This window comes from Chiloscyllium punctatum, chromosome 19, assembly GCF_047496795.1.
Source record: "Chiloscyllium punctatum isolate Juve2018m chromosome 19, sChiPun1.3, whole genome shotgun sequence".
NCBI lineage: Eukaryota > Metazoa > Chordata > Chondrichthyes > Orectolobiformes > Hemiscylliidae > Chiloscyllium > Chiloscyllium punctatum.
Genome location: NC_092757.1, coordinates 98,136,967 through 98,163,871, shown reverse-complemented (window position 1 = coordinate 98,163,871; position 26,905 = coordinate 98,136,967). Strand labels below are relative to the sequence as shown.

The following is a 26,905-nucleotide window of genomic DNA, read 5'->3' as shown; positions in this document are numbered from 1 at the left end:
GGCATTTGGATAGGTACATGGATGGGTGCTTAATCTAGGTTAGAAGTTTGGCACAACATCGTGGGCCGAAGGGCCTGTTCTGTGCTGTATTGTTCTATGTTCTATGTTCTATGTTCTAAGGACTGGATTGCAGAAGTAAAGAAGTGTTGTTATAACTATATAAGGTTTGATGAGATCACACCTGAAGTATTGTGTCCAATTTTGGTCTCCTGACTTGAATAAGGATGTGGTCGCACTGAAAGCAGTTCACAGGAAGTACACTACATTGATTCCAGGGATGAAATGGCTGTTGTATGAGGAGCAGTTGAGTAACTTGGGCTTGTACCCAAAGGGGTTGAAAAGAATGAGTGGGTGATCTGATTGAGATATGTAAAATGCTGAAGGGGATTGACAAGGTGGACATTGAACTGATGTTCCCCCGTGTGGGATAGTCTAGAACAAGAGCTTATAGATCTAGAGTGAGGGAGGTAGGTTCAAAACTGAGATGAGGAGAACCTCTACGTCTCTCAGTAGGTTGTGAATCTACGGAACTCACTGTTCCAGAGTGCATAGAAGGCAGAATCAATCAACTGATTCAAGAAAGCAATAGATATGTTTCTGATGAAAAGGAGGATAAAGGGCTATTGGGAGCAGGCAGGAGAATGGAGTTGAAACCCAGATAAAATGATCATGTTAAATGATGAAGGAATGAACTACCAACTCCTGCTCCAAATTCCTACGTTCATAAACACAGTGCTAGGTTGGGATGTTTGCTGCTGACTGCATTGGTGCAGACTCCATTGACGTTTCTGGAAAAGCTTAATTTAAACACTAATAACCTTCTAACATTGTCTATAGCTCTAGTACGAAACTCACTCATTACAGTAAATGATTGTTAAAGCATTGAAATCACTGCAACAGCTAATTGGTCTGAGCATTAGGAGAACAAACTGTGGTAAAAAGGAGATAAAAAGTTTAATGGAATGCATCAGATATATCTGCTACAGAGCTCAAAACCCCCAAGTATTCTAAGGTAGTAGTGCATGAGATGTTTCAAAAGTGAACTGTATATACCTATTGGCTACCTTCACTCAACTCTCCTTTCTGTATGAAAATAGTCTGAGAGTTTATCATTAAGAGCTTGGAGGATCCTCGACATTTGCTGTATCTTGGTTCTACTTGCTCCATCAGTGGTGCTGATTCACCACCTTAACTGCTTGGGGCGTCAGCTCTGATTTTGTTTTTGTAAATTGACTCATAGGGCATCGCTAGCTGGGTCAGCAATTATTGCCCATCCCGAGTTACCCTTGAGAAAGTGGTGATGAGCTCTCATCTTGAACTGCTGCAGTCCAGGCACTGTAGGTTGACACACAATATCATTAGGGAGGGAATTCCAGGATTTTAAACCATATATTTCCAAGGCAGTATGGTGTGTGGTTTAGAAGAGAACTTGCAGGTAGTGATGTTCACATGTATCTGCTGGCTTTTGTCTTTCTAGATGGCAGTGGTCATGTGTTTGGAAGGTGTTTCTTGAATTTCTGCAAACTACTACAACTGTGTGTTGGTGGTGAAAGGAGTGGATGTGACGCCAACCAAGCAGACTGCTTTGTCTTGAGTGTTGTTGGAGCTGCACCCATCAGGCAACTGGGGATATTCCTGATTTGTACCTTTAATATGGTGTACAGGTTTTGGGAAATCAGGAGTTGAGTTACTTGCATATTCCTTGCCTGACTTGCTCTTGTAGCTATTGTATTTATATGGTGAACACAGTTGAGTTTCTGTTCAATGGTAGCTACCAGGATGTTGACAGTAGAGTATCCAATGATGGTAACATTATTTAATGTCAAGGGGCAATGGTGATTAGATTGTCTCGTATTGGAGAGTCATTGCCTTGCATTTGTGTGGCGCAAATGTTACTTGCCATTTGTCAGCCCAAACCTGGATATTGTTCAGATCTTGTTGCATTTGAAGATGGATTGCTTCAATATCTGAGGGCTCATGAATGGGGTTGAACATTGTGGAATAATTGGCAAGCATATTTGTGGAGCCTCCTGATACTCGTTGACTCCAGTTTTGCTCAGGTTCCTTGATGGGACACTTAGTCAAATGCAGACATGATGTCAAGGACATTCACCATCAATCACCTCTGGAATTCAGCTATTTTGTCTCTGTTTGAACCAAGGCTGGAATGAAGTCAACAGCAAAATGGCCCTGGCAAAACCCAAACTGGGCATCACTGAGCATATTATTGCTGAGCAGGTGCTGTTAGTTGGCATTGCTGATGACACATTCCATCACTTGAATGATGATCGAGAGTAGACTGGATTAGCCAGGCTGGATTTGTCCTGCTTTATGTACAGGACATACTTGGGCAATTTTCCACATTGTTAGATGGATGCTAGTATAATAACTGTACTGGAAGAGTCTAGCTCATGGAGTGACAAGCTCCGGAACAAATTCTTTGGTACTATTGCTGGAATGTTGTCAGGTCCCATAGCCTTTGCAATATCCAGTGCCTCCAACCATTTCTTGATATCATTTGGAATGCACTGAATTGGCTAAAGACTGGTATTTGTCATGCTAGGGATTGCTGGAGGACACCAAGATGCATCAACCTCTTGGCATTTCTGGCTGAAGATTACTGCAAGTGCTTCAGCCTTGTCTTTTCTTCTGAGGTATTGTGCTCCTCCATCATTGAGGATGTGGATATTTGTGAAGCCTCATCCTCCAGTAAGTTGTTCACCATCATTCATGACCGGTTGAGGCAGGACTGATATCTGATCCATTGGTTGTGGGATCACTTATCTCTTTCTATCACTTGCTTTTTATGCTATTTGTCATGCAAGCAGTCCTGTTTGTTAGCTTCACCAGGTTGACACCTTGTTTTAGGTATGCCTGGTGTTGCTCTTGAAACTCCCTCCTGCAGTCTCCATTCAACCAGGGTTGATCCCCTTGCTTGATGTGCAATATGACAGGCTATGACTTTACAGATTGTGCTGGAGTACAATTTGGCTGCTGTTGATGGCCCACAGCACTTCATGAATGCCCAGTGTTGAGTTGTTAGATCTGTTTGAGTCTGTCTGTTTGTGATAGTGCCACACAAAATAATGGAGGTTATTCTCAATGTGAAGGCACTTCATTTCCACAAGGACTGGTCAGTGGCCACTCTTACCGATACTGACATAAACAAATGTATCTACAGTCAGCAGGTTGTTAAGGATGAGGTCAATTAAGTTTTTCCCTCTTGTCAATTTCCTCATCACTTGCCACAGATCCAGTCTAGCAGTTATGTCTTTTAGGCCACAAACAGCTTGATCAGTAGCGCTGCTGCCAATCCACCTCTGGTGGTGGACATTGAGATCCCCCACCCACAGTATACTTTGTGCCCTTGCCACCCTAAGTGCTTCCTTCCAAGTTTTGTTCAACATAGAGGAGTGCTGATTTGTCAGAGAATCACAGAATCATAGAATCCCTACAGTGTATAAGTATTGCCATTTGGTCCATCAGGTCCACACTGACCCTCCAAAGAGCATCCCAATGAGACCTACTCCCCTATCCTATCCCTGTAACCTTGCAGTTCCCATGTCTAATCCACTTAGCCTGCACAATGGGCAATTTATCATGGCCGATCCACCTAACCTACAAATCTTTGGACTGTGGGAGGAAACAGCTGCACCTGGAGGAAACCCACACAGTTAGAGAGAGAATGTGCAAACTCTACACAGACACAGTCGCTCATGTTTAAACTGAAGCCATGAGACTTCATGGGGTCCGGAGTCAATGTTGAGGATTCAAGGGCAATTCCTTCCTGACCATATACCACACTGCCGCCACCTCTCCTGGGCCTCACGTGTTGGTGGGAGGACATATCCAGGGTGGTGCGTGGGACATTGTCTGAAATGTGTGATTCTGTTAATATGACTATGTCAGGCTGCTGGTTGACTAGTCTGGAGACAGCTCTTCCAACTTTGGCACTGGCCCTTAGAGGAGGATTTTGCAGGGTTGACAGGGCTTTTTCTGGTTTTGTATTTTGTGGTGCTTTGGTCAACGCTAGCTGGCATCTGGTTTCATTTCTTTGTTGAGACTGATACAACTTGCTATGTCACTTCAGAGGGCAACTGAGAGTCAACTCGATTGCTTTGGTTTTGGAGTCACATATTGGCCAGAACAGGTAAGGATGGCAGACTTCCTTCCCCAAAGGACATTAACGAGTCAGATGGATTTTTCTGAAAATCGACAATGGTTTCATGGTTGTCAGCAGAATCTAATTCTAAATTTTTTAACTGAATTCAGATTCCATCATCTGCCTGATTGAGATTTGAACATAAGTTACCAGAACATTAGCTGAGTTTCTAGATCAATAGCCTAGTGACAATGCCATGCTTGAAGATTCTTCCCCTCCAGCTTCCTTTGATGCTCCTTAAAACCAATGTCTTCAAGTGCCAGTTTGCCAGCCTTCCCCCACTTCTGCAGCAAGCAGTCAGTTCACAGACCAAAATGAAACTTGCCCACAACCAATGTGCACTGTGGTTGCAGCACATTGCTTAATTTATGGGTCTTCTGCTCTTTCTTCAAGAGGAAGTTCCATTGGGAGCTGATGGCCAAGCCGATTGGCTGCCATTTCCATCATTCCCCAGCTGAATACTGGTGCTGTCAGAACAACTGTCCTATACTGTAGGAAGAAGCTTGCAAAGAACCATGGCTGCTTGTGAAAGTACGTCCCAGGGTTTTAGGGTGGGGAGAGCTCTTACAGAGTAGGGAGTAGGGGAAAGAGTGATTGTGGACCAAGTTTTGTTTTGGGAGAGATGCTCCTGATTCCTACAAGAACACCACACAAAATAAGATATCTCCCTTTGTTCCTGCCATTGTTCAGATCTGTCCACTCCTATCCAACTGCCCATGCATTTATCAACAATATTAACTGATCCTTAATTATACATTTATAAATGTGGGCAAAGGACCAATGTTAGTGCTGACCCTCCATTAGAGTTACAGGGGCCAGCTCGGGTGTAGGTTGGAAAGTAGCAGATTAGCCACTGATCTATTTAGATTCATCGAGTCCCACAGCACACAGACAGGCCCTTTGGCCAAAACTGGTCCATGCCAACCAAAATATCCAGCCACCTACACTTGGGCCACATCCTTCCAAACCTTTCCTAATATGTATTTCTCCAAATGTCTTTTAAATATTGTTAATGTACCTGCCTCAATCATTTCTGCTGGTAGCTTATTCCAAATGCGAACCACCTTCTACATAAAGAATTTCCCCGTCAGGTTCCCATTTATTCTTTCCCCTCATATCTTAAATTGAAGCCCTCCAGTCCCCAATTCCCCTGGGAAAGAGGACTGAGTGTATTCACCCTATAAACAACTATAAGATGGCCCTCAGTCTGCAAAACTCTATAAAGAAAAAAGTCCTAGCTTGTCAGATCACTGAGTCTTGTCAACATCCTTTTAAATTTCTTCTGCACTCTTTCCACTTTAATAACATTGTTCCTATAGCAAGGTGACCAAAACTGAACAATACTCCAAGTGTGACCTCACCAATGTCCTGTACAACTGCAACACAACCTCCCGGCTACTGGACATGATCTCCCAACTGAAGGCCATGTGCCAAAAGCCTTCTTCACCACTCTGTCCACCTGTGACTCCACTTTCAGAGAACTGTGTCATTGAACTCCAAAGGCCCATTATTCCACTACACTCCTTAAGGCCCTACCATTCACCATGAAATTCCTGCCTTGATTTGACTCTCCAAAATGCAACACCTCAAACTTATCAATATTAAACGCCACTTGCCATTTCTCGGCCTACTTCCCCAGCTGATCGAGATCATGCTGCAATTTCTGATAACCTTTCTCACTGTCCATGATACCTCCTACTTTAGTATCATCTGCAAACTTATTAATCCTGTACATTCTCATCCAAATCATTGATTTAGATAAGAAACAGTAATGGGCCCAGCACTGACCCCTGAGGCACTCCAATAGTCACAGGCCTCCACTATTACCCTCTGATTCCTACCATCAAGCCAATTTTGTCTCCAATTTGCCAACTTGCCCTTCATTCCATGTGATCTAACTTTCCAAAACAGTCTACTATGTGGAACCTTATCAATGGACTTACATCCTCCACCCTGTCCTCATCAACCTTCCTGATCACTTCATCAAAGAACTCTAACAAATTTGTGAGGCATGATCTCTCACTCACAAAGCCATGATGACTATTCCTAATCAAACCCTGGCTTTCCAAATGCATGTATATCTTAGCTCTCAGAATCTTCTCAAGTAACTCAACTCCCATAGAGGTTAGGTTTACTGGTCTATAGTTCCCAGATTTTTTTTTGCAGCCCTTCTTGAATAAGAGCACAACATTCATTACCCTCCAGTCCTCTGGGACCTCGCCTGTGGCTAACAATAATGCAAAAATATCAGCCAGGCTTCCGCAATTTCGTCTCTAGCTTCTTGCAGTGTGGTCTGGTCAGGACCAGGAGACTTATCCATTCTAATATGTCCAATACCTCGTCAACTGTGATATGGACTGTCCTTACAATATCACCATGATATCACTATCTTCCCCAAGTTCCTGAGTCTTGATGTCTTTCTCCATGGTAAACACAGAGGAAAAATATTCATTGAGGACCTCACCCATCTCCTGCAGTTCTACACAAACATGTCCACTTTGGTCCTTGCGGGGTCCTATTCTCTCTCTAGTTATTCTTTTTCCTTTAATAGACTTAAAGAATCTCTTTGGATTCACCCTGATCTTCTTAGCCAAAGCTATCTCTTGCCCCCTTTTCACCCTCCTGATTTCTTTCTTCATTAAACTTCTGTATCCCCAGTATCTCCTATCAAACTCAATCAAAATGGCTTGCGCCAGCTTAGAACTTGAACCTGTGGACCAGTTTTGCCTCTCTCCATAATATTGTAAAATTAATAGAACTATGGTCACTGGCCCTAAAGTGCTTCCCCACTGTCACCTCCGTCACCTGTCCTGCTCTATTTTCCAACAGTAGTATTTTCGAATTTTGCTCCTTCCTGAGTAGAACCCTCTATATACTGTTTGAGGAAACATTCCTGAATATGCTTAACAAATTCCACCCCATCTAAAGCTCTTAATGCTATAGCAGTCCCAGTCTATGTTAAGAAAACTAAAATGCCACGCTATGACAACCCTACTGCTCCTGTAAGCTTCCCCAAATTCCCTGCAAATTTGTTAATCTAATTCCTATTTGGGGGCCTATAGTATAATCCCAATAGCATCACCATTCCCTTCTTATTTCTTAGCTCCAATCTGCATGGTATCATTCTGAAAATGCCAGAGGGGGCATGTAATATCCAGCCCAGACAGTTGTAGACTGAGAATTTCCCTTTGTAAGAACTTGTGCATGGAAGGTGATGACAAACTCATCACAGCCACCGACAAAGCTCACAATGTCGTGCATCAATCACATTGTTAAGATCTGGCCAGCAAAATTCTGCAAATTACTCATCTAATCACAGGTGACTGGCTCACCTGAAGTAGCCAGCCAATAACAGATATGCAGCTTTTGGGTCCTAAAGACCAACTGTCCAGCCAGGATTTGAACTTGCATCACTAGATAGTTATCCCAGGCCTCTGAATTACTTTTCCAACGTCAAAACACCATGCTACCGGAGCCAGTCTGGATTGATTCCAGTAAGAATATTGAAACCCATAATACTGCAGTCATTTTAATTGTTGTCCTGATGCTCTAATATTGGAGCTTGTACAGATATACATTGTTGACATGTCTGACACTGAAGTTTGTATAGTTCTATTATCAGTAAACGTTTTTAACTCCATTGATTGATGACCATGAAATGTTTAATTAAATATTAAAGAATATTTCATTTTTTTCTCTGCAAAAAGGTTATTTTGATTTTACTGAAATTAATACCCAATTTGAATCAGGTTAAATTACCTGTTGAAGTTGGATTATTTGTCGATCCTGTATTTTCACTGGAATTGATAATGTTAGATTCACCGATGCATTGTAAGGGTTCTCCATGGTGACCTGTGACAGGAGCAGATGGAATATGCATTCTGTTGAAGAAATATAGATAATACCGCAGCTATATTGACAACTAGTTAGGAAATTAGACACACAAACAGGTCATTTGGCTAAAAAGGTCCAAGGAGGTGTTAGTACCAGATGTGAGACTCATCCTTCCTCATTGGGTTTGAGTTATAAGGAGAGACTGGATAGGTTGACCTTTTCCATGGAGCACAGGTGGTTGAGGGGTGACCTTATAAAGGTTTATAAAATCATGTGGAGTGTTGGTAAGATAAATAGCAAAGGTTCTATTCCCTTGAGTAGGAGACGTCTAAACTAGAGGGCATAGGTTTAAAATGAGAGGAGAAAGATTTAAAATGGACCTGAGGGACAACTTTTTCACACGGAGGATTATTCATATGTGGAATGAACTGCCAGAGGAAGTGATAGATGCAGGTAAGTTACAACATTTAAAAGATATTTGGACAGGTACATAAATTAGAGGGATATGAGCTAAATGCAAGCAAATTAAGCTAATTAAATTTGGGAAACCTTGTTGGCATGATTGAGTTGGACCGAAGAGTCTGTTTCCATGATGTATGATCTTATGACTCTATCTAAATCTATCATAATCCTTTAATCCCTTTTCCACCTAGATTACCTTTAAATGCATTTATATAATTAGAACTACTCTCATAATAAACAGCTAAAATCATGCAGCAATGCAGTTGGCATTGTACCAAGTTACCTTTAAAAGTCTTCAACTTTGAAAGCTTCAAATACTCCCATCCATATTCTTTCTCCATAGGCCAGCAATGTTTAAAAAGTATTTTTCCAATTTCCTTTGGAATGTAATTATTAGGCAGAGCATTTCAATTTGAAGTATAGGTTCAGCAGCATATGTGAAACGAGTATCATCTCCCCCAAATATGGGTCAGCTTTTCTAGCATGATTACATCGTTGTCAATTCATTGTATATGCTTTGGAGGAACATGATGAATCTAGTGCTGAGGGCAGACATGAAGTTCACAATTGCTATTACCTTGGGGCTTGAAGGTCCAGACACCCTATTTAAAGGCCAACGGGATAGACATTCCCTGCAAGCCAGGAGAAACAAATTGCAATGGGTAAACAATGAGAAGGTGAGACAGTGTCCCAGTACCTTATGCGCCTCACTGAAATCCATAATGCCCATAGTGGACTGAGATCACCCAGCGACATAATGGAACAGCTTCATCAATGGACTAAGTTGACGAAGTGTTGTGAGGAACTAGGAGAGACATGGACAAAGGCACTTCCAATTGTGCTAATGTATATGAGATCTAGGAGGAGAGGAAGAGCTAATTTTAGCTCATTTGAGATTTTGTTTAGTAGGCCGCCCAACACAGGAATTGGCCCAAGACCTAAAGTAAGACAGACAACAGGCCGCTGTGAGGATGAGATGTTGTGTTACTGTATAAAACTCTCAACACTTTTGTCTCAAGTATAGAATCAAGGGGAAGCAGCACTACCCCAATCATCAGAGGGGAAGCTGCATGATCTGGAGACTGAATAGTGGTGAAAGACCTCAGGAGGAAAAGCTGGAAGGTGAGGTGGTGTCTGGGACTGTTTCAAGTGCTCCTTACAACACAGTCAGCTGTTAAGATCATTGATTTTTAGCTAACTAATTCTGTATTTTTTAAAAATCTGTCTCTATTTTCTTTGTTGTCTTTGTTGTCATAAAATGGAAAAAGGGGGGAAAAGTAATGGAAAATTAATAAAATTAACATTTACTCTGAAATCCATTTACTCTGAAATCTGAAAGAGAATGCTTTACTAAATTTAAAACTTTTCTGACACTTTGCAACTTTGCTGAAGTCTGCAGTCAAGGGATAGCTCGCCTCTGCAGAACTTTGTAAACATTCAAACTAGTCGATTTCAGATTTGAGCTAAGGAAAACATAAAGACAGTTATGTCCACAGCAAGGGAATGGAAAAAACAAGGACTCGAATGTTCCCAGCCCTTGTCCATTACTTTCTCATCTCACCTCCTTAGTCACCCTCTCGCCCCATACAATTTATACTAATGTCAATTATGACTTGACACAGATAAACTCTTCTCAAAGAGGCGAGAGCATAGTGCTGGAAAAGCACGGCATGTCAGGCAGCTCTTCTCAACGAGGTCAAACTTATGGCTACTCACTCCAAAGTCCAGGAAGATGGCTACTTCGTTTACAGCATGCCACTTATATACTTAACATTTTACAGTCATAAACCCCTGAAGATGAATATTGGTCACTTACACAGAACTTAAATCACAAGCAAAACATAATTCTGGCAAGCTGGCCTTGTATGACATGCAAATTCTTGCAAACAAGCTTCCCAACATTTACAATCAGAAAGCTTGCTCCACCTTTGAAATTCTGAGGACTTAGATGGGCGAGGTCCTCAATAAATATTTCTCCTCTGTGTTTACTGTGGAGAAAGACTTGAAGACTTGGGAACATGGGAAAATTAGTGGTTATAATCAAGAGAGATGATTTAGGTTCGATGGAGATTAAGGTTGAATCCCATTTGGGTGGAAATTAGAAATTCTGAGAAGAAAAAGTCACTGATAGGCATTGTCTATACGCCACTAAATAATAATATCACATTGGGGCAGGCAATAAACAAAGAAATAACTGAAGACTGTAAAAATGGTACGGCAATTATCATGGGAGATTTTAGTCTACATATCGATTGGTCAAACTCAGTCGGTCAGGGTGACCTTGAGGAGTAGCTCATTGAATGTCTCTGCAACAATTTTCTTAAACTTTTCTTCCTCGTAATGGAACTGGCTAGGGAGCAAGCTATTCTAGATCTGGTCCTGTGTAATGAAACAGCAATAATTGATGATCTCATTGTTACGGGTCCTCTTGGAAGGAGCGAGCACAATGTTGTTGAATTTAGAATATAGACTGAAAGTACCAGGGTCCTGTGCTTAAACAAAGGAGACTACAATAGGATGAGAGAGGAGTTGGCTAAAATAGACTGGAAGCAAAGACTTTATGGTGGGACAGTTGACAAACAGTGGTGGGCTTTCAAAGCAATTTTTCAAAGTGCAAAACTATGTACGAGTTAAAAAGAAGGACTGTAGGAAAAGGGGTAATCTGACACGGGTGTCCAAGGAAATAAGGGAGGCTGTCAAGTTGAAACAGAAGGCAAACAAAGTGGCCTAGATCAGCGGGAAACTAGGAGATTGGAAAAGTTTTAAAGGTCAACAGAAAGCCACAAAAAAAGCTATAAAGAAAAGTAAAATAGATTATGACAATACAGACAGATAACAAAAGTTTTCTGTAAATATATATAATGAAGAAGAATGGCTAAAGTAAACATTGGTCCTTTAGAGGGTGAGAAGGAGAATTTAGTAATGGGATATGAGGAGATGGCTGAGGCATTGAACAGGTATTTTGTGTTGGTCTTCACAGTGGAGGACATGAATAACATGGCAGTAATTGAGAAAGAGACAAAGGTATGTGAGAACCTGGAAACAATCATTATCACAAAAGAGGTAGTGTTGGGCAAGCTAATGGAGCTAACGGTAGACAAGTCTCTTGGTTTTGATGGAATGCATCCCAGGATGCTAAAAGAGATGGTGGGAGAAATAACAAATTCGCTTGTGGTAATTTTTCAAAATTTACTGGACTCTGGGATAGTATCAACAGACTGGAAAACATCAAATGTGACACCACTGTTTAAAAAAGAAGGTATACAAAAGATGGGGAATTATAGACTGGTTAGCTTAACTTCTGTAGTGGGGAAATTGCTTGAATTTATTATCAAGTAAAAAATAACAAGGCATCTAGATATGATTTGGAGGTCTGGTCTTGCACTGGGTGGACAAAGTTGAAAATCACACAACACCAGGTTATAGTCCAACAGGTTTATTTGGAAGCACACTAGCTTTCAAAGTGCTGCGCCTTCGTCAGATGAAGGATCAGTGCTTCGAAAGCTAATGCTTCCAAATAAACCTGTTGGACTATAACCTGGTGCTGTGGCATCTAGATAGAAATTATCCCATTGGGCGGATGCAGTATGGGTTCATGAAAGGCTTGCTTAACTAACCTACTGGAACTCTATGAAGACATTATCAGTGCAGTGGACAACAGGGACCCAGGAAATGCGGTGTTTCTGGATTTCCTAAAGGCATTCAACAAGGTGCCACACAAAAGGCTGCTGCTTAAGAAATGGATGCAAGGTGTTATGGGCGATGTATTAGCATCGACAGACTGTTTTTCTGGTTGGCAATCAGTGACTAGTAGTGTGCCTCAGGGATCAGTGTTGGAACCATAAATGTCCACAGTTTACATAGATGAGCTGGGGGCTATGTGTAATATGTCAAACTTTGCAGATGACACTAAGATTTGTGGTACAGCAAAGTATGCAGAGGACTGTGAAACTTCTCAAAGGGAGGTGAATAGTTTAAGTGAGTGGGCAAAGGTCTGGTAGAAGGAGTACAATGTTAGTAAATGTGAACTCATTCATTTTGGCAGGAATAACAGTAAAAAGGACTATTACTTGAATGGTAAAAAATTGCACCATGCTGCTGTGCAGAGGAACCTGGGTGTCCTCGTGCATGAATCACAGAAGGTTGTGCAACAAGTAGTTAGGAAGGCAAATGGAATGTTGTCCTTCATTGTTAAAGGGATTGAGTTTAAAAGCAGGGAGGTTACCCTACAGCTGTCTCGGGTGCTGGTGAGGCCACGCCTGAAGTGCTGCATGCAGTTTTGATCTCTTTACTTGAGGAAGGGTGTACTGGCATGAGAGGGGGTATAGAGGAGATTCACTAGGTTGATTGTGGAGTTCTGGGAGTTGGCTGATGAGGACAGGCTGAGTACACTGGGATTATGTTCATTGGAATTTAGAAGAATGGGGGGGAATTTTACAGAAACATATACAATTATGAAGGGAATAGGTAAGATAGACGTTGAGAGGATGTTTCCACTGGCGGATGAAATTAGGACAAGAGGACATAGCCTCAAGTTTAGAGGGAGCAGACCTAGGACTGAATTAAGAAGGAATTTCTTCACCCAGTGGGTTGTGAATCTATGGAATTCCCTGCCCAGTGAAGTAGTCAAGGCTTCCTCAGTAAATGCTTTCAAAGCTAAGATAGATAATTTTTTGAACAGGAAAGGAATTAAGGGTTATGGTGAGAGGGTGAGTGAGTGGAGCTGAGGTCATGAAAACATCAGCCATGATCTTAATGAATGGCGGACAGGCTCGAAGGGCCAGATGGCCTACTCCTGCTCCTAATTCTTACTTTCTTTATATTTTGGGGACAGGCCTTATCACAGTAGAGGAGGTGATGGACATATTAGGATGTATGAGGGTGGATAAATCTCCTGGTCCTGACCAGATATATCCAAAAACAAGAGGCTAGAGAAGAAGTTGAGGGGGGGCTTGGTTGATATTTTTGCATCATTGTTATTCACAGGTGGTGTCCTGGAAGACTGGATGGTAGCAAATGTTGTGCCCCTATTAAAGAAGGGCTGCAAAGAAAAGCCTGGGAACGATAGACCAGTAAGCCTAACATCTGTGGTAGATAAGTTACTTGTGAAGAATCTGAGAGATAAGATATACATGTATTTGGAAAGACAGGTTTTGATTAGGATCAGTCAGCATGGCTTGTTGTGTGTGGGAGATCATGCCTCACAAATTTGTTAAGAGTTTTTTGATAAAGTGACCAGGAAGGTTGATGAGGTAGATAGTTTATATGGATTCAGTAAGGCCTTTGATTAGGTTCTGCATAGTAGGCTGCTCTAGGAGGTTAGACCACATGGAATCCAGGACAAGTTGGCAAATTGGATACAAAATTGGCTTGACGGTAGGAAGCAGAGGGTAATAGTGGAACGATGCTTGTCGGACTGAAGGCCTGTGACTAATGGAGTACCTCAGGGGTAGGTGCTGGGTCACTGCTGTTTCTTACCTCTCTCAATGATTTCAATGAAAACGTATAAGGCATGATTAGTAAGGTGGCAGATGACACTAAAATACGAGATATCCTGGACAGTGAGGAAGGTTATCAGAAATTGCAGAAGGTCCTTGATCAACTGGGGAAGTTGATCAAGAAAAGGCAAATGAAGTTTAATATAGATAAGTGTGAGGTCTTGCATTTTGGAAATTCAAATCAAGGCAGGAGTTTCATGGTGAATGGTAGGACCTTAAGGAGTGAACAACAAAGAGAACAAAGAAAATTTACAGCCCAGGAACAGGCCCTTTGGCCCTCCAAGCCTGAGCCGATCCAAATCTACTGTCTAAACCTGTTGCCCAATTCCTAAGCATCTGTAATTCTCTGCTCCCCACCTACTCATGCATCTGCCCAGACGCATCTTAAATCAATCTACCGTGCCTGTCTCTATCACATCTGCTGGCAACGTTTTCCAGACACCCACCACCCTCTGTGTGAAGTACTTGCCACGTATATTCCCCTTTGAACTGTTCATCTCTCACCTTGAAAGCGTGACCTCTTGTTATTGAATCCTTGAGTGTAGTAGAACAGATGGACCTTGGAGTTCAGGTGCATGGTTCTCTGAAAGTGGAGTTGCAGGTAGACAGAGCAGTGAAGAAGGCTTTTGGCACACTGGCCTTCATCAGTCAGGGCATTGAATAAAGAAGTTGGGAGATTATGTTGCAGTTGTACAGGACATTGGTGAGGCCGCACTTGGAGCATTATGTTCAGTTTTAGTCACCTTGCTTGTAGGAAGGATTTTGTTTTAAACTGGAAAGAGTGCAGAGGAAATTTACAAGGATGTTGTCAAGACTCAATAGTCTGAGTTATTGGGAGAGGTTGGACAAGCTAGGACTTTCTTCTTCAAAGTGTTAGAGACTGAGGGGCATCTTAAAGAAGTGTATAAGATCATAAGATGCATAGATAAAATAAATGCACTCATCTTTTTCCCAGGGTTATGGAATCGAGGACGGGAGGACATCAGTTTAAGATAGAAGGGGAAAGAATGAATGGGAATCTCAGGGGCAAAATTAGGTGAGCACTTTGGGGACAGTGACCACAATTCGGTGATTTTTACTCTAGTGATGGAGAGGGATAAGTGTGTACTACAGGGCAAGAGTTATAGCTGGGGGCAGGGAAATTATGATGCGGTGAGGCATGACTTAGGATGTGTGGATTGGAAAAGTAGATTCCAAGGCAAGAGCGTAATTGATATGTGGAACTTGTTCAAGGAGCAACTATTGAGTGTCCTTGATAAGTACGTACCTATCAGGCAGGGAGGAAAGGGTCATGTGAGGGAGCCGTGGTTTAATAAGTAATTGGAATCCCTTGTTAAATGGAAGAGGGCGGCCTTTGTAAAGATGAGGCGTGAAGGTTCAATAGGGGCGATTGAGAGTTATAAGGTAGCACAGAAGGACCTGAAGAGAGAGCTAAGAGCAGCAAGGAGGGGACATGAAAGGTCCTTAGTTGGTAGGATTAGGGAAAACCCTAAGGCTTTCTATAGGTATGTTAGGAATAAAAGAATGACTAGGGAAGGAATAGGTCCAATCAAGGATAGTAATGGGAAGTTGCGTGTGGAGGCTGAAGAGATTGGGGAGGCACTGAATGAATACTTTTCGTCAGTATCCACTCAGGAACAGGACATTGTTGTCGATATGAATACTGAGGCACGAATAAGTAGAATGGATGGCTTTGAGATATGTAGAGAAGAGGTGTTGGAAATTCTGGCAAGGGTGAAAATAGATAAGTCCCCTGGGCCTGATGGCATTTATCCTAGGATTCTCTGGGAAGCAAGAGAGGAGATTGCAGAGCCATTGGCCTTGATTTTTGTGTCCTCTTTGTCTACAGGAGTAGTGCCAGAGGACTGGAGGCTAGCAAACGTGGTTCCCTTGTTCAAGAAGGGGAGTAGGGATAATCCTAGTAACTATAGGCCAGTGAGTCTCACTTCTGTTGTGGGCAAAGTCTTAGAGAGAATTGTAAGGGATAGGATTTATGCACATCTGGATAAGAATAATGTGATCAAGGATAGTCAGCATGGTTTTGTGAAGGGCAGGTCGTGCCTCACAAACCTTATTGAATTCTTTGAGAAGGTGACTAAGGAGGTAGATGAGGGGAAAGCGGTAGATGTGGTATATATGGATTTTAGTAAGGCGTTTGATAAGGTCCCCCATGGTAGGCTACTGCAGAAAATACAGAGATATGGCATTGAGGGTGAGTTGGAGGTTTGGATTAGGAATTGGCTGGCTGGAAGAAGACAGAGGGTAGTAGTTGATGGCAAAGGTTCATCTTGGAGTGCCGTCACTAGCGGTGTTCCGCAAGGATCTGTTTTGGGACCATTGCTGTTTGTCATTTTTATAAATGACCTGGAGGAAGGGTTAGAAGGTTGGGTGAGCAAGTTTGCGGATGATACGAAAGTCGGAGGAGTTGTAGACAGTGAGGAAGGATGTGGCAGATTACAGCGGGATATAGAGAAGCTGCAGAGCTGGGCAGAAAGGTGGCAAATGGAGTTCAATGTGGCTAAGTGTGAGGTGATTCACTTTGGTAAGAGTAACAAAAAGATGGGGTACTGGGCTAATGGTCGGATACTTGGTAGTGTGGAAGAGCAGAGGGATCTTGGTGTCCATGTACACAGATCTCTGAAAGTTGCCACCCAGGTAAATAGTGCAGTGAAGAAGGCATATGGCGTACTGGCTTTTATTGGTAGAGGAATTGAGTTCCGGAGTCCTGAGGTCATGCTGCAGTTGTATAAGACTCTGGTGCGGCCGCATCTGGAATATTGTGTGCAGTTTTGGTCGCCATACTATAGGAAGGATGTGGAGGCACTGGAACGGGTGCAGAGGAAGTTTACCAGGATGTTGCCTGGTATGGTAGGAAGATCCTATGAGGAAAGGCTGAGGCACTTGGGATTGTTTTCATTGGAGAAAAGAAGATTTAGGGGTGACTTGATAGTGGTGTACAAGATGATTAGGGGGTTAGATAGGGTTGACAGTGAGAACCTTTTTCCACGTATGGAGTCAGCTATTACAAGGGGGCATAGCTTTAAATTAAGGGGGGGTAGATATAGGACTGATGTTAGGGGTAGGTTCTTCACTCAGCGAGTCCTAAGTTCATGGAATGCCCTGCCAGTAGCAGTGGTGGACTCTCCCTCTTTATGGGTATTTAAGCGGGCATTGGATAGGTATATGGAGGATAGTGGGTTAGTGTAGGTTAGGTGGGCTTTGATCGGCGCAACATCGAGGGCCGAAGGGCCTGTACTGTGCTGTATTCTTAAAAAAAATTACACATATGGAATGATGTGCCAGTGAAGTGGTTGAAGCTGGTACATTAACATTTAAAAAACATTTGGACAAATACACAGATAGGAAAGGTTGAGAAGGATATTGGCCAAGTGCAGGGAAATGGAGCTTGTGTTGATGGACATTTTGGCTGGCATGGACCAGTTTGGGCTAAGGGCCTGTCTCTGTGCTGTAAGACTCTATGACTCTATTAATTATAAACTTTCATCCCACAATCAGGAATCTGATTTGTGCTCTCTTGCCCAACCACTTTTCTTCCTCCTCATGGCAGCAGCACAAGATTCTTCCCATTTGAAAGTGTTTTCACCACCCTTTCAGGAAGTACACTTCAGAGTACAATTTGCTGAGTAAAACATTTCCCCTTTTTTGCCAACTCTTTTGAACCCAATCCAATGGACTATCAACCCTTCTGCTCATTAAATAGTGTACCCTTCTTGTTGAGAATTGGGGGTCCACTTAAACCTGTGTTAAATTAGCATTACAAATTTAGTATTTCCTGCATTACATGAGACCTCATCAAATTCTGTCACATTAGTAACTAGCCTTTTGCAAACTTTAACATATCTCTACATGAAAACAAAGAAGAGGTCATAAGAATCGTCAGGGTTCCAACTCCTGTCAAAGATTTATTAGGTGTCATCCTTATCCAATTGTCAATGCACTGTTAGAAATAAGAAGGTTTTGGATTCTTGAAGGAATGAAAACTAACCTTAAGATAGAGATATACAAAGGGATAAGTCATCTGAATAACTGTCCCATGACTATTGGCCAAGTGAGGTTAGACAGGTGATTAATATTATGCTGATAGCCAGCCCCCAAGATGAGGTAACAAAAACAGAAATTGCTGGTGAAACTTAGCAAGTCTAACAGCATCTGTGGGAAGAATGCAGAGTTAACATTTTGTGCCCGATGACTCTTCATCAGAACTGTTGCCAGATCTGCTGAGTTTCACCAGCAATTTCTGTTTTGGTTTCAGGATCTCCAACATCCACAGTTCTTTGTTTTATTTTATTACTCAAAATAAGATATATTAACAAGGACAGAATGAGAGGAAGTGGCAAGAAGATCCACGGAAATCTTCTTGAGGGAAGACTGGGAGTTCCCATACATCAGCCCGAGGGATGAACAAAGACTGTTGGTAACGAGACCACTCAAAGACCACCAGAAAATGGTGCAAAACCACTGTGACATGGGAGTGAGCTGCCTCTACTCTTCCATTCTGTAGGATGATTTCGAGATCAGTAAAATCTTCTCATTTCTAACTGTTTGTACTTTTCCTTTCTTTGTCTAATTGATTTATGTACAATATCTAAACTGTTGCTTTTCAATAAATTATCAGAAAATTGTAATAAATCATCAACTGTTTATATTAGGAAACTGTAATCACAAACATCTAAAAATTAATGCCTCTCTACTCACCCATGGGGTTAGCCTTACACCTACATTAATACCAAATTCAGAATAAAATTATTTCCTTTAAAACTGTTAAAATGAATCAACATTTGTTTAAAGAATTGAAATTGTATTATCCCTTTGAGAGAAGGATTTGTATGTTTTACCTGTCTGGATGTGGCAATAATAATTTTATCACTCTGCAGATTTGAATGATTGTAATAAAATCTAATCCAAACCATAATGAAGAATTAATCACAGGCAAACACAGCATATATACCTGAAAATTAAATTTCACAGTCTCATCCACAGCTTTATTGCGAATGTCAACTTCTGTTATTTGATTTCTGTAACAAATTGAACATATTGATTAATTAGGAACTTCTTACATGATTTTTCATTCAGAGCCTCACTCAATTAAAAAACACAAAGCTGACAATATACTTTACTCATTTCTGAGATCTAAACATTACTGGTAAGGTCAACATTTATTGCCCATCTCTATTGTTCTTGAGAAGGTGCCATGAGTTTCAACTTGAACTGCCACAGCCTTTTTGGGGTCAGTGCATGCACAGTGCTGTTACAGTAGGTCCGAGGAGCAGGAGAATCGATATTTCGGGCATCAGAAATTCACCTGTACCTCTACCAATGTCATTGACTGTATCTGTTGCATCCGGTGTGGTCTCCTCGAAATCGGGGAGACAGGATATCTTCTTGTGGATTGTTTCAGAGAACTTCTCTGAGACCCCCGCACCCACTGACCCTATTGCCCCGTGGCTGAACACTTCAACTCCCCCTCCCACTCCATCAAGGACATGCAGGTCCTGGGCCTCCTCCACCACCAAACTGTTACCACCTGACACCTGGAGCAGGAATGTCTCATATTCCACCTTGGGACCCTGCAACCACACGGGATAAATGCGAATTTCAACAGCTTCCTCATTTTCCCTCCCCCCACATTATCCCAGTTCCAAGCCTCCAACTCAGCACTGCCTTCCGGATCCGTCCATCATTGCCCCCTCTGACCTATACCTTCTCTGATACTTTCATCCACCTATCGCTTTCCCAGCTACCTCCCACTAACCCCACTCTCCTCCCTTTTATCTCTCAGCCCTGAACCTCAAGCCTTATTCCTGATGAAGGGCTTATGCCTGAAATGTCAATTCTCCTGATCTTTGGATGCTGTCTGACCTGCTGTGCTTTTCCAGCGTCACACTCTCGACTCTGATCTCCAGCATCTGCAGTCCTCACTTTCTCCCAGTGCTGTTACAGAGGAGTTCTTGGAACTAAGTCCAATGAAAATAGAGAAGACACAGCAATATAATTCAGTGGCATAACGGCAATGCTACTGGACCAATAATGTAAAGGCTTTGAGGACACGGGTTCAGATCTGACCATGGCTGCTGTATAAATACAGTGGTTACAAGGACATTTCAGAGATCAGAAGTAACAAATAACTGTCTTTCCAATGTATTTCCACCAACAAGAAATCCATGGACTTAAGTATTAGATAAGAAAGGAAACTCAACCCTGAGAAATATGACTGGTAAATTTGGAGAGCCCAAACAAGGCAAAGAACACATGATTATTTGGAAAATTTTCAGAAGTGCAGAAGAAATGAAGGATTTTGGAATAAATACCCCACAGATCACTGGTAATGGGACTGCTTGCCATGTTAGTTCAGAAGATATATGAAGTCCTTTCTTTATTAGCAAATGATAAGATCAGAGAGGTCATCTTTGACAAAGTATTAGTTCAGGAACAACTTGACCACAGTGTGTAGTTCTGGTCACCTCATTATAGAAAAGATGCAATTCCACAAGAGAGGGTTTGTAAAAGATTTATGATTTATGTTGACACAACTGGGAAAATGTAGATCTAAGGAAAGATTGAATCAGCTAAGATTGTTTTCCTTGGAACAGAGGAGGATGAAGGGAGATGTACAAAATTCACAGAACCACACAAGATTTAGGGGGAAGAATAAGGTCATTCAGCCCACTGTGCCTGTGCCAGCCTTTCAAATGAACACTTAGTATTAATCTACTACTTTTCTCCCATACCCTTGAATACTATTTCTATTAAAATAATTGTCCAATGCTCTATTCAGTGCTTTAATTAAACGTGCCTCCCCCAAATTTCCAGGCAGTGCAATCCATATCCTAACTACATGCTGTAAAAAAAAGTTTTTTTCTCTGATTTCCTCTCAGTCCTCTTCTCTCTAAGAAAAATAGTCCCAATTTCTTCAATCTATCATTTTGACTCAAATTTCTCATCCCTGGAATCATTCTTGTAAATCACTTCCTGTCATAGATGTCTCACAGCCATTGAGGTTTACAGCACAGAACAAGGCCCTTTGGCCAATTGCATCTGCACTGGTTGAAAACAACCACCTAACAACTTTAAACTTTGCTTTGCATTGTCTCTAATACATTCATATCCTTCCAACAATGTGATGCCCACAACTGTACAAAATACTCCAGCTAAGAAATAAAAAGTGTCTTATATAGGTTCAACATCACTTCTTTGCTCTTCTATTCTATGCAGGACAGGACTGGCAGCTCAATATACCAGGGTATAGAGGATTCAGGCACGATAAAGGGAGAATGTACGATAAGTGGGTAAGTTGCCCATCGTGTCCACAGATGTGTAGGCTAGGTGGATTAGCTATGGGAAATGATGGTTACAGGGATTCGGGGGTGGGGGGGGTGGTGTGAGGTGGGGGTTAGGGTTGGGGGCTCTGGGTGGGATGCTCTTCAGAGGGTCGGTGTGGACGTAATGGACCAAATGGCCTGCTTCCGAGTCTGCAGGGAGCAGTCGGAGGATGGAGCAGCAGCACAAAGCAAGTATAAACCTAACTGAGCTCAGGGCACAATGATGCTGTGAAAGAACACTAGAGTGATCACAGGGAAGAGACTGGTAGGAAATCTGCACTAAATTTGAAAAAGAACACAACAAAGAAGTATTAATAAAGTAATTAACTCATTAATAAAATTATTAACTAAGAAGAGAAGGCTGGTCAGGTGATGTGCTGTAGCTGTATCTGTAAGGTGGCTGATCCCATTGTGAACTGCAGTGACTACATCTGTAGCAGGTGTTGGCTTCTCAAAGAACTTTGGCTCGGAGCTAATGAGCTGGAATCCAAGATTCAAATTCGGGAGGTGGAGAAGTACCCGGATGCTTTGTTTCAGGAGACGGTCACACCTGGTAAATTAAGAGCTCAGTGATCGGGAACAGCAGGGTGTGATTGCAAGTGAGGCAGGTGGGAGAATCCTGGATTCGACAGCAGAGGACTCTCAGCTCTTGACTTTGTCCAACAGATATGAGGTACTTGTTCCCTGTGAGGATGAAGAAAAAGGCTGAAGAGAAGATGATCCATTTGACCAGTGCACCGTGGTACAGGAGGCCATTCAAGAAGGGGGAGCAAAAAGTCAAGTTGTAGTTGTGGGCACTCTATAATAGGGGGATTAATAGCATCCTTTGTAAGCAGAATCGAGAGTCCTGCAGTCCTGCATATTGTGTTCTCTGCCCGGTGCTAGGGTGAGGGCTTTCTTTGACCGGCTTGAAGCAATCATCCCAACATCCACAAACGAAGCTGCATCAGAACACTTTTTCAACGAGCCAACACACACTACAGCACAGAGGAACTACATAGAGCAGAGGAAAATCACCTATATCGTGCATTCAAAAGGAATGGGTACCCAATGAACACAGTCCGTCGATTTCTCAGGAACAAACGCAAGCAAGCAGACAAAACACATCCAGAAACCCTAGCCACTCTCCCCTACATCAAAGACATCTTGGAAATGACTGCCAGACTACTCAGACCCCTTGGCATCATGGTAGCCCACAAACCCACCAACACATGAAAACAGCAGCTAATGAACTTGAAAGACCCTATAGAGACAAGCAAAACTAATGTCATTTACAAAATACCGGGATAAGGACTGTAACAAACACTACATTAGACAGACAGGCAGAAAACTAGCCACCAGGATACATGAACACCAACTAGCCACAAAAAGACGTGCCCTCTCTCACTAATATCCTTACATACAGATAAGGAAGGACACCAACTTCATCTGAGACAATACATCCATTCTAGGACAAGGCAAAGACATGCATGAGAATTCCTAGAAGCATGGCATCCCAACCAGAACTCGATCAACAAACACATTGAGTTAGGCCGTCTGAGAAAGGGAACAAGAAGTGACTTCACCACAGGAAATAACATCACCACAGGAAATGACATCACCAACCCAAAGAAACCCAGATATATAAACAGAAAGCAGGAATTTTCAGCATTGCTTTGCCTGAGGCCCACTGAAGATGTTACCTAGTAGAGTAACGAAAGATCTGGAAATGAACCTTCCAGCTCAGCGAGCAAACCTACATCCAAGGCTTTAAAAGATATTGGAGCCGGAGGGCGAGGATCCAGATGTTGTGGTCTATGTTGGGACAAACAACATGGGCAGGGCTAGGAAGGAGGACCTGTTTGGGGATTGCAAAGCACGAGAAATGAAATTAAGGAACAGATTCTCAATCTGCAGATTATTACTGGATCTACATGCAAATTGGCGTAGGGATAGGAAAATTAGGGAAGTAAACACGTGGCTAAAGGAGTCATTCTATTTCATGGGACAGTGGCATCGATTTTGGAACAGGACAGATCTGTACTGTTGTGACAAACTCCATCTGAACCGATCTAGCGAAAAGGATAAGCTGGTGAAATGGGAGGAAGGGAAGGGGAAAGCAACAGGAAGCATAATGGTAATTAGAAAAGAAAGCATGGTTACTCCTACTGATACTATCATTCAGCAGGCAGGTTGGTACTGATGTGGTAAAGTATCTTTTTCTCTCTTGTTTGTTCCTTCATCACTTGCCACAGACCCAGTCTAGCAGTTATGTCCTTTGGCTCTCTAGTAGCTCAATCAGTAGTGCTATTATAGAGCCATTCTTGGTGGTGGACATTGAAATCCCCTACCCAGAGTACATTCTGCCACTCTACTGCCACCTCTAAGGGGTGTTCAATATGGAGGAGAACTGATTCATCAACCAAAGGTGGACAGTATGTGATAATCAGCAAAAGGATTCCTTACCCATGGTTAATCTAGTACCATCAGACTTCATGGTGTCTGGATTCAACATCCCAGGGGAACTTTCACTTGCCAATACACCACTGCTGTTTAAGCTGTCCTGTTAGTTGGACAGAACATAGGTGCTGTTTGTGACATCAGTCAGTTATGATTCTGTGAGTATGGCTGTGTCAAACTGTTACTTGCGTAGTCTGTGAGAAAACTCCCCTAGATTTAGCACCCAATGTTCGTAGGGAGGACTTTGCAGGCTCCATAGGGCTGTATTGTTTCTGGTGCCTAGGTTGATGCAAGGGGTCTGTTTACCTTAATTTTGTTTTTGAGACTTTCTCACAATTGTTACAACTGAGGGGCTTACTAGGTTCGGAATCGACGTTTCGGGCAAAAGCCCTTCATCAGGAATAAAGCTTTATTCCTGATGAAGGCTTTTGCCCGAAATGTCGATTTTGAAGCTTCTTGGATGCTGCCTGAACTGCTGTGCTCTTCCAGCACCACTAATCCAGAATCTGGTTTCCAGCATCTGCAGTCATTGTTTTTACCCTGAGGGGCTTACTAGGCCATTTCAGACAGCAGTCAAGAGTCAACCATATTGCTGTGTGCTGGAGTCACATATAGGCGAGACAAGTTTACGATGGTGAATTTCCTTCCCTAAAGAGCTTTAGCAAACCTCCTACCACCTCCTCTCATGGTCTGTTCACCATCTCCCCTAGTATTACCTTTCCGTCATGGCTTGTCTCTACTCTTTAAGTTATGACATCTTCTTAAATTTTATCGAATTTAAAGTCCTCCCAACTTCACTTCTTATGCAGCTTGCTGGAACATCAACCCCAGCACAGATCAGGCTTTTGTTTAATTTGTTGACAAGACACGGGCATCACTGGCCATTTATTGTTTAGCAGGCAGTTAAGAGTCAACCTCATTGCTGTGGGTGTGAAGTCACATGTCAGCCTGACCAGGTAAGGATATCAGTTCCCTTCCCTAAAGGACTTTAGTGAATCAGATGGGTCTTTCTAACAATCAACAATGGTTTCAATGTCATTGTTGGATTCTAATTCCAGAATTTTGTTGAATTCAAATTCCACATTCTGCAAGGCAAGATTCAAACCCTGGTCCCCATACATTTTCTGGGTCTCTGATTTAATAGTGTAATGAAAATATTGCTAGGAGTTGGCCATCCCACTGTTACAGATCATACTTTCCCAAGTATTGGCATCAGTGCCCCATGAACTAGAACCCATTTCTCGCACATCAGTGTTTGAGCTCTGTACTCCTTTCTGCAATCTTATTTGCACTTTGCCAGTTTGTTCATGTTCCAGGTAATAAGCCAGAGATTATGACCTTTGATATTTGGCTTTTTAATTTCACTTCTAGCTCCTCATACTGACTACGCACAACCTCTCATCCTTCATTTTATGTTGGTTTATTTTTGCCATCTTTAAAAACTGTGGATTGCAAGTAGAAGAACTGGTTTCAAAAACAGAGATTTACCAGGGTGGCTCCATAATTTCACGGCAAGGAATTTAATAAATATTGTGAACTCTGTTTTTTAGCTGTGGTTGTTAACAAGTGAAGCCTATTCTAAAGGTTTATCATAATATACATATTGATGGTTAAGTTATAATATGTAAAATAGAACATAAATGAGTGAATAATATAACTAAATAATTAATTAACAATTCATTAAGATTAGTATTATAGGTGGTGCATCAAAATTTCAGTATGTGCGAGCTCAGAGTCTGTACTTTTAAAAAGGTTAACATTTGAAATGTCTCCAGGAATATAGAGGCTTGATTTATGGCAATCACTTGATCCCTTTTTGTCGAGGATCATGAACCTTTTTTCGTGATTCAGGGTAAACATATTTACAGTATGTGTTTGAAATTTCAGCAACTTCAGTTAAGAACTTATGAGGTGGAGAGCATAAGACAGAGACTGCGAAGCTTTGGGAAGAAGGTAGGTTACTGGATTCAATGTACCAGAGGGCAGTCATACCTTTTAGCATGGATGCTCTGATATGGTCAGAGCGAGGAAGTGACTGCAAGGAAGACAGTTATGGGGAGCGTGAGGATAGGATCGTCAATCTCTGTAATTGTCCAACAAGTATGATTAGATTAGATTCCCTACAGTGTGGAAACCGGCCCTTTGGCCCAACAAGCCCACATTGACCCTTCTGAGGAGCAACCCACCCAGACCCATATTCCTACATTTACCCCTGACTAATGCACCCAACACTATGGGCAATTTAGCATGGCCAATTCACCTAACCTGCACATCTTTGGACTGTGGAAGGAAACCGAAGCACCCGGAGGAAACCCACGCAGACACAGGGAGAATGTGCAAACTCCACACAGACACGTGCCCGAGACGGGAATTGAACCCAGGTCCCTGGCACTGTGAGGCAGCAGTGCTAACCACTGGGCCACTATGCTGCCCCAAGTATGAGGTGCTTTCATGAGAGTGGGGGACTGTGGGATGGATGAGTGAAATGACCCTGGCATTGTGGTACAGGAAACCACCAAAGTTGGGGGAGCCAAATGTAATATTGTGGCAGTCGGGGGTCAGTTCAGCCTGGTCAATTGGCACTGTTCTCTGCAGCAACAAGTGAGAGTCCAAATGGCTGTGTTGTCTGTCTGGTTCTAGGATATCCGCTCTGAGCTGGAAAATGACTTGCAGTGGGTTAGGGAGGATCCAGCTATGATTGTGGGTTCCAGCAATCTGCAGAATATCAGGAGCCGAGGAGTTATTTACAAATGAAGCTGATTTGTTCTCGGCTAACTGGAACTAGAGATACAGACACAAAGAGAGAGGTAATGCTGTTGTTCTCCCCAGCAGAAACTGTTCTCAGCAGCAAAGACAAATCAACTTAAATTTGAAGAAAACCAGTTACCTTTCCTGTGAGCTGTTACTTTTGAAATGATAAATCAGACACAGTACCCAAGCAAATCAGTGACACTCTACTTCTTATAAACCAATGGAAGCTTCTAGAGAAAGTTAACTGAACATCAAAGGCTAGCTGAAGTCAAATCATCTCTAGGGTGGCACGATGGTTCAGTGGTCAGCACTGCTGCCTTCCAGCACCAGGCCTAGGTTCAATTCCAGCCTCAGGTGACTATCTGGGTAGAGTTCGCACATTCTCTCTGTGCTTACCTGGGTTCGTTCTAGTTTTCTCC

At 42.3% G+C, this 26,905-nt stretch overlaps 1 protein-coding gene across 1 annotated transcript in view; it reads right to left on the bottom strand.

Moving 5' to 3' along the window:
- The window catches only part of LOC140491253 (integrin alpha-E-like), a 344,341-nt gene that overhangs the window by 48,592 nt on the left and 268,844 nt on the right, over positions 1-26,905 (bottom strand). The window contains exons 28-29 of the mRNA XM_072589219.1: positions 18,926-18,992; positions 7,922-8,014 (exon numbers count right to left, since the gene is read on the bottom strand). Of these exons, the coding sequence (XP_072445320.1) occupies positions 7,922-8,014; positions 18,926-18,992 (160 nt within the window). The remainder of the gene's footprint in view (positions 1-7,921; positions 8,015-18,925; positions 18,993-26,905) is intronic.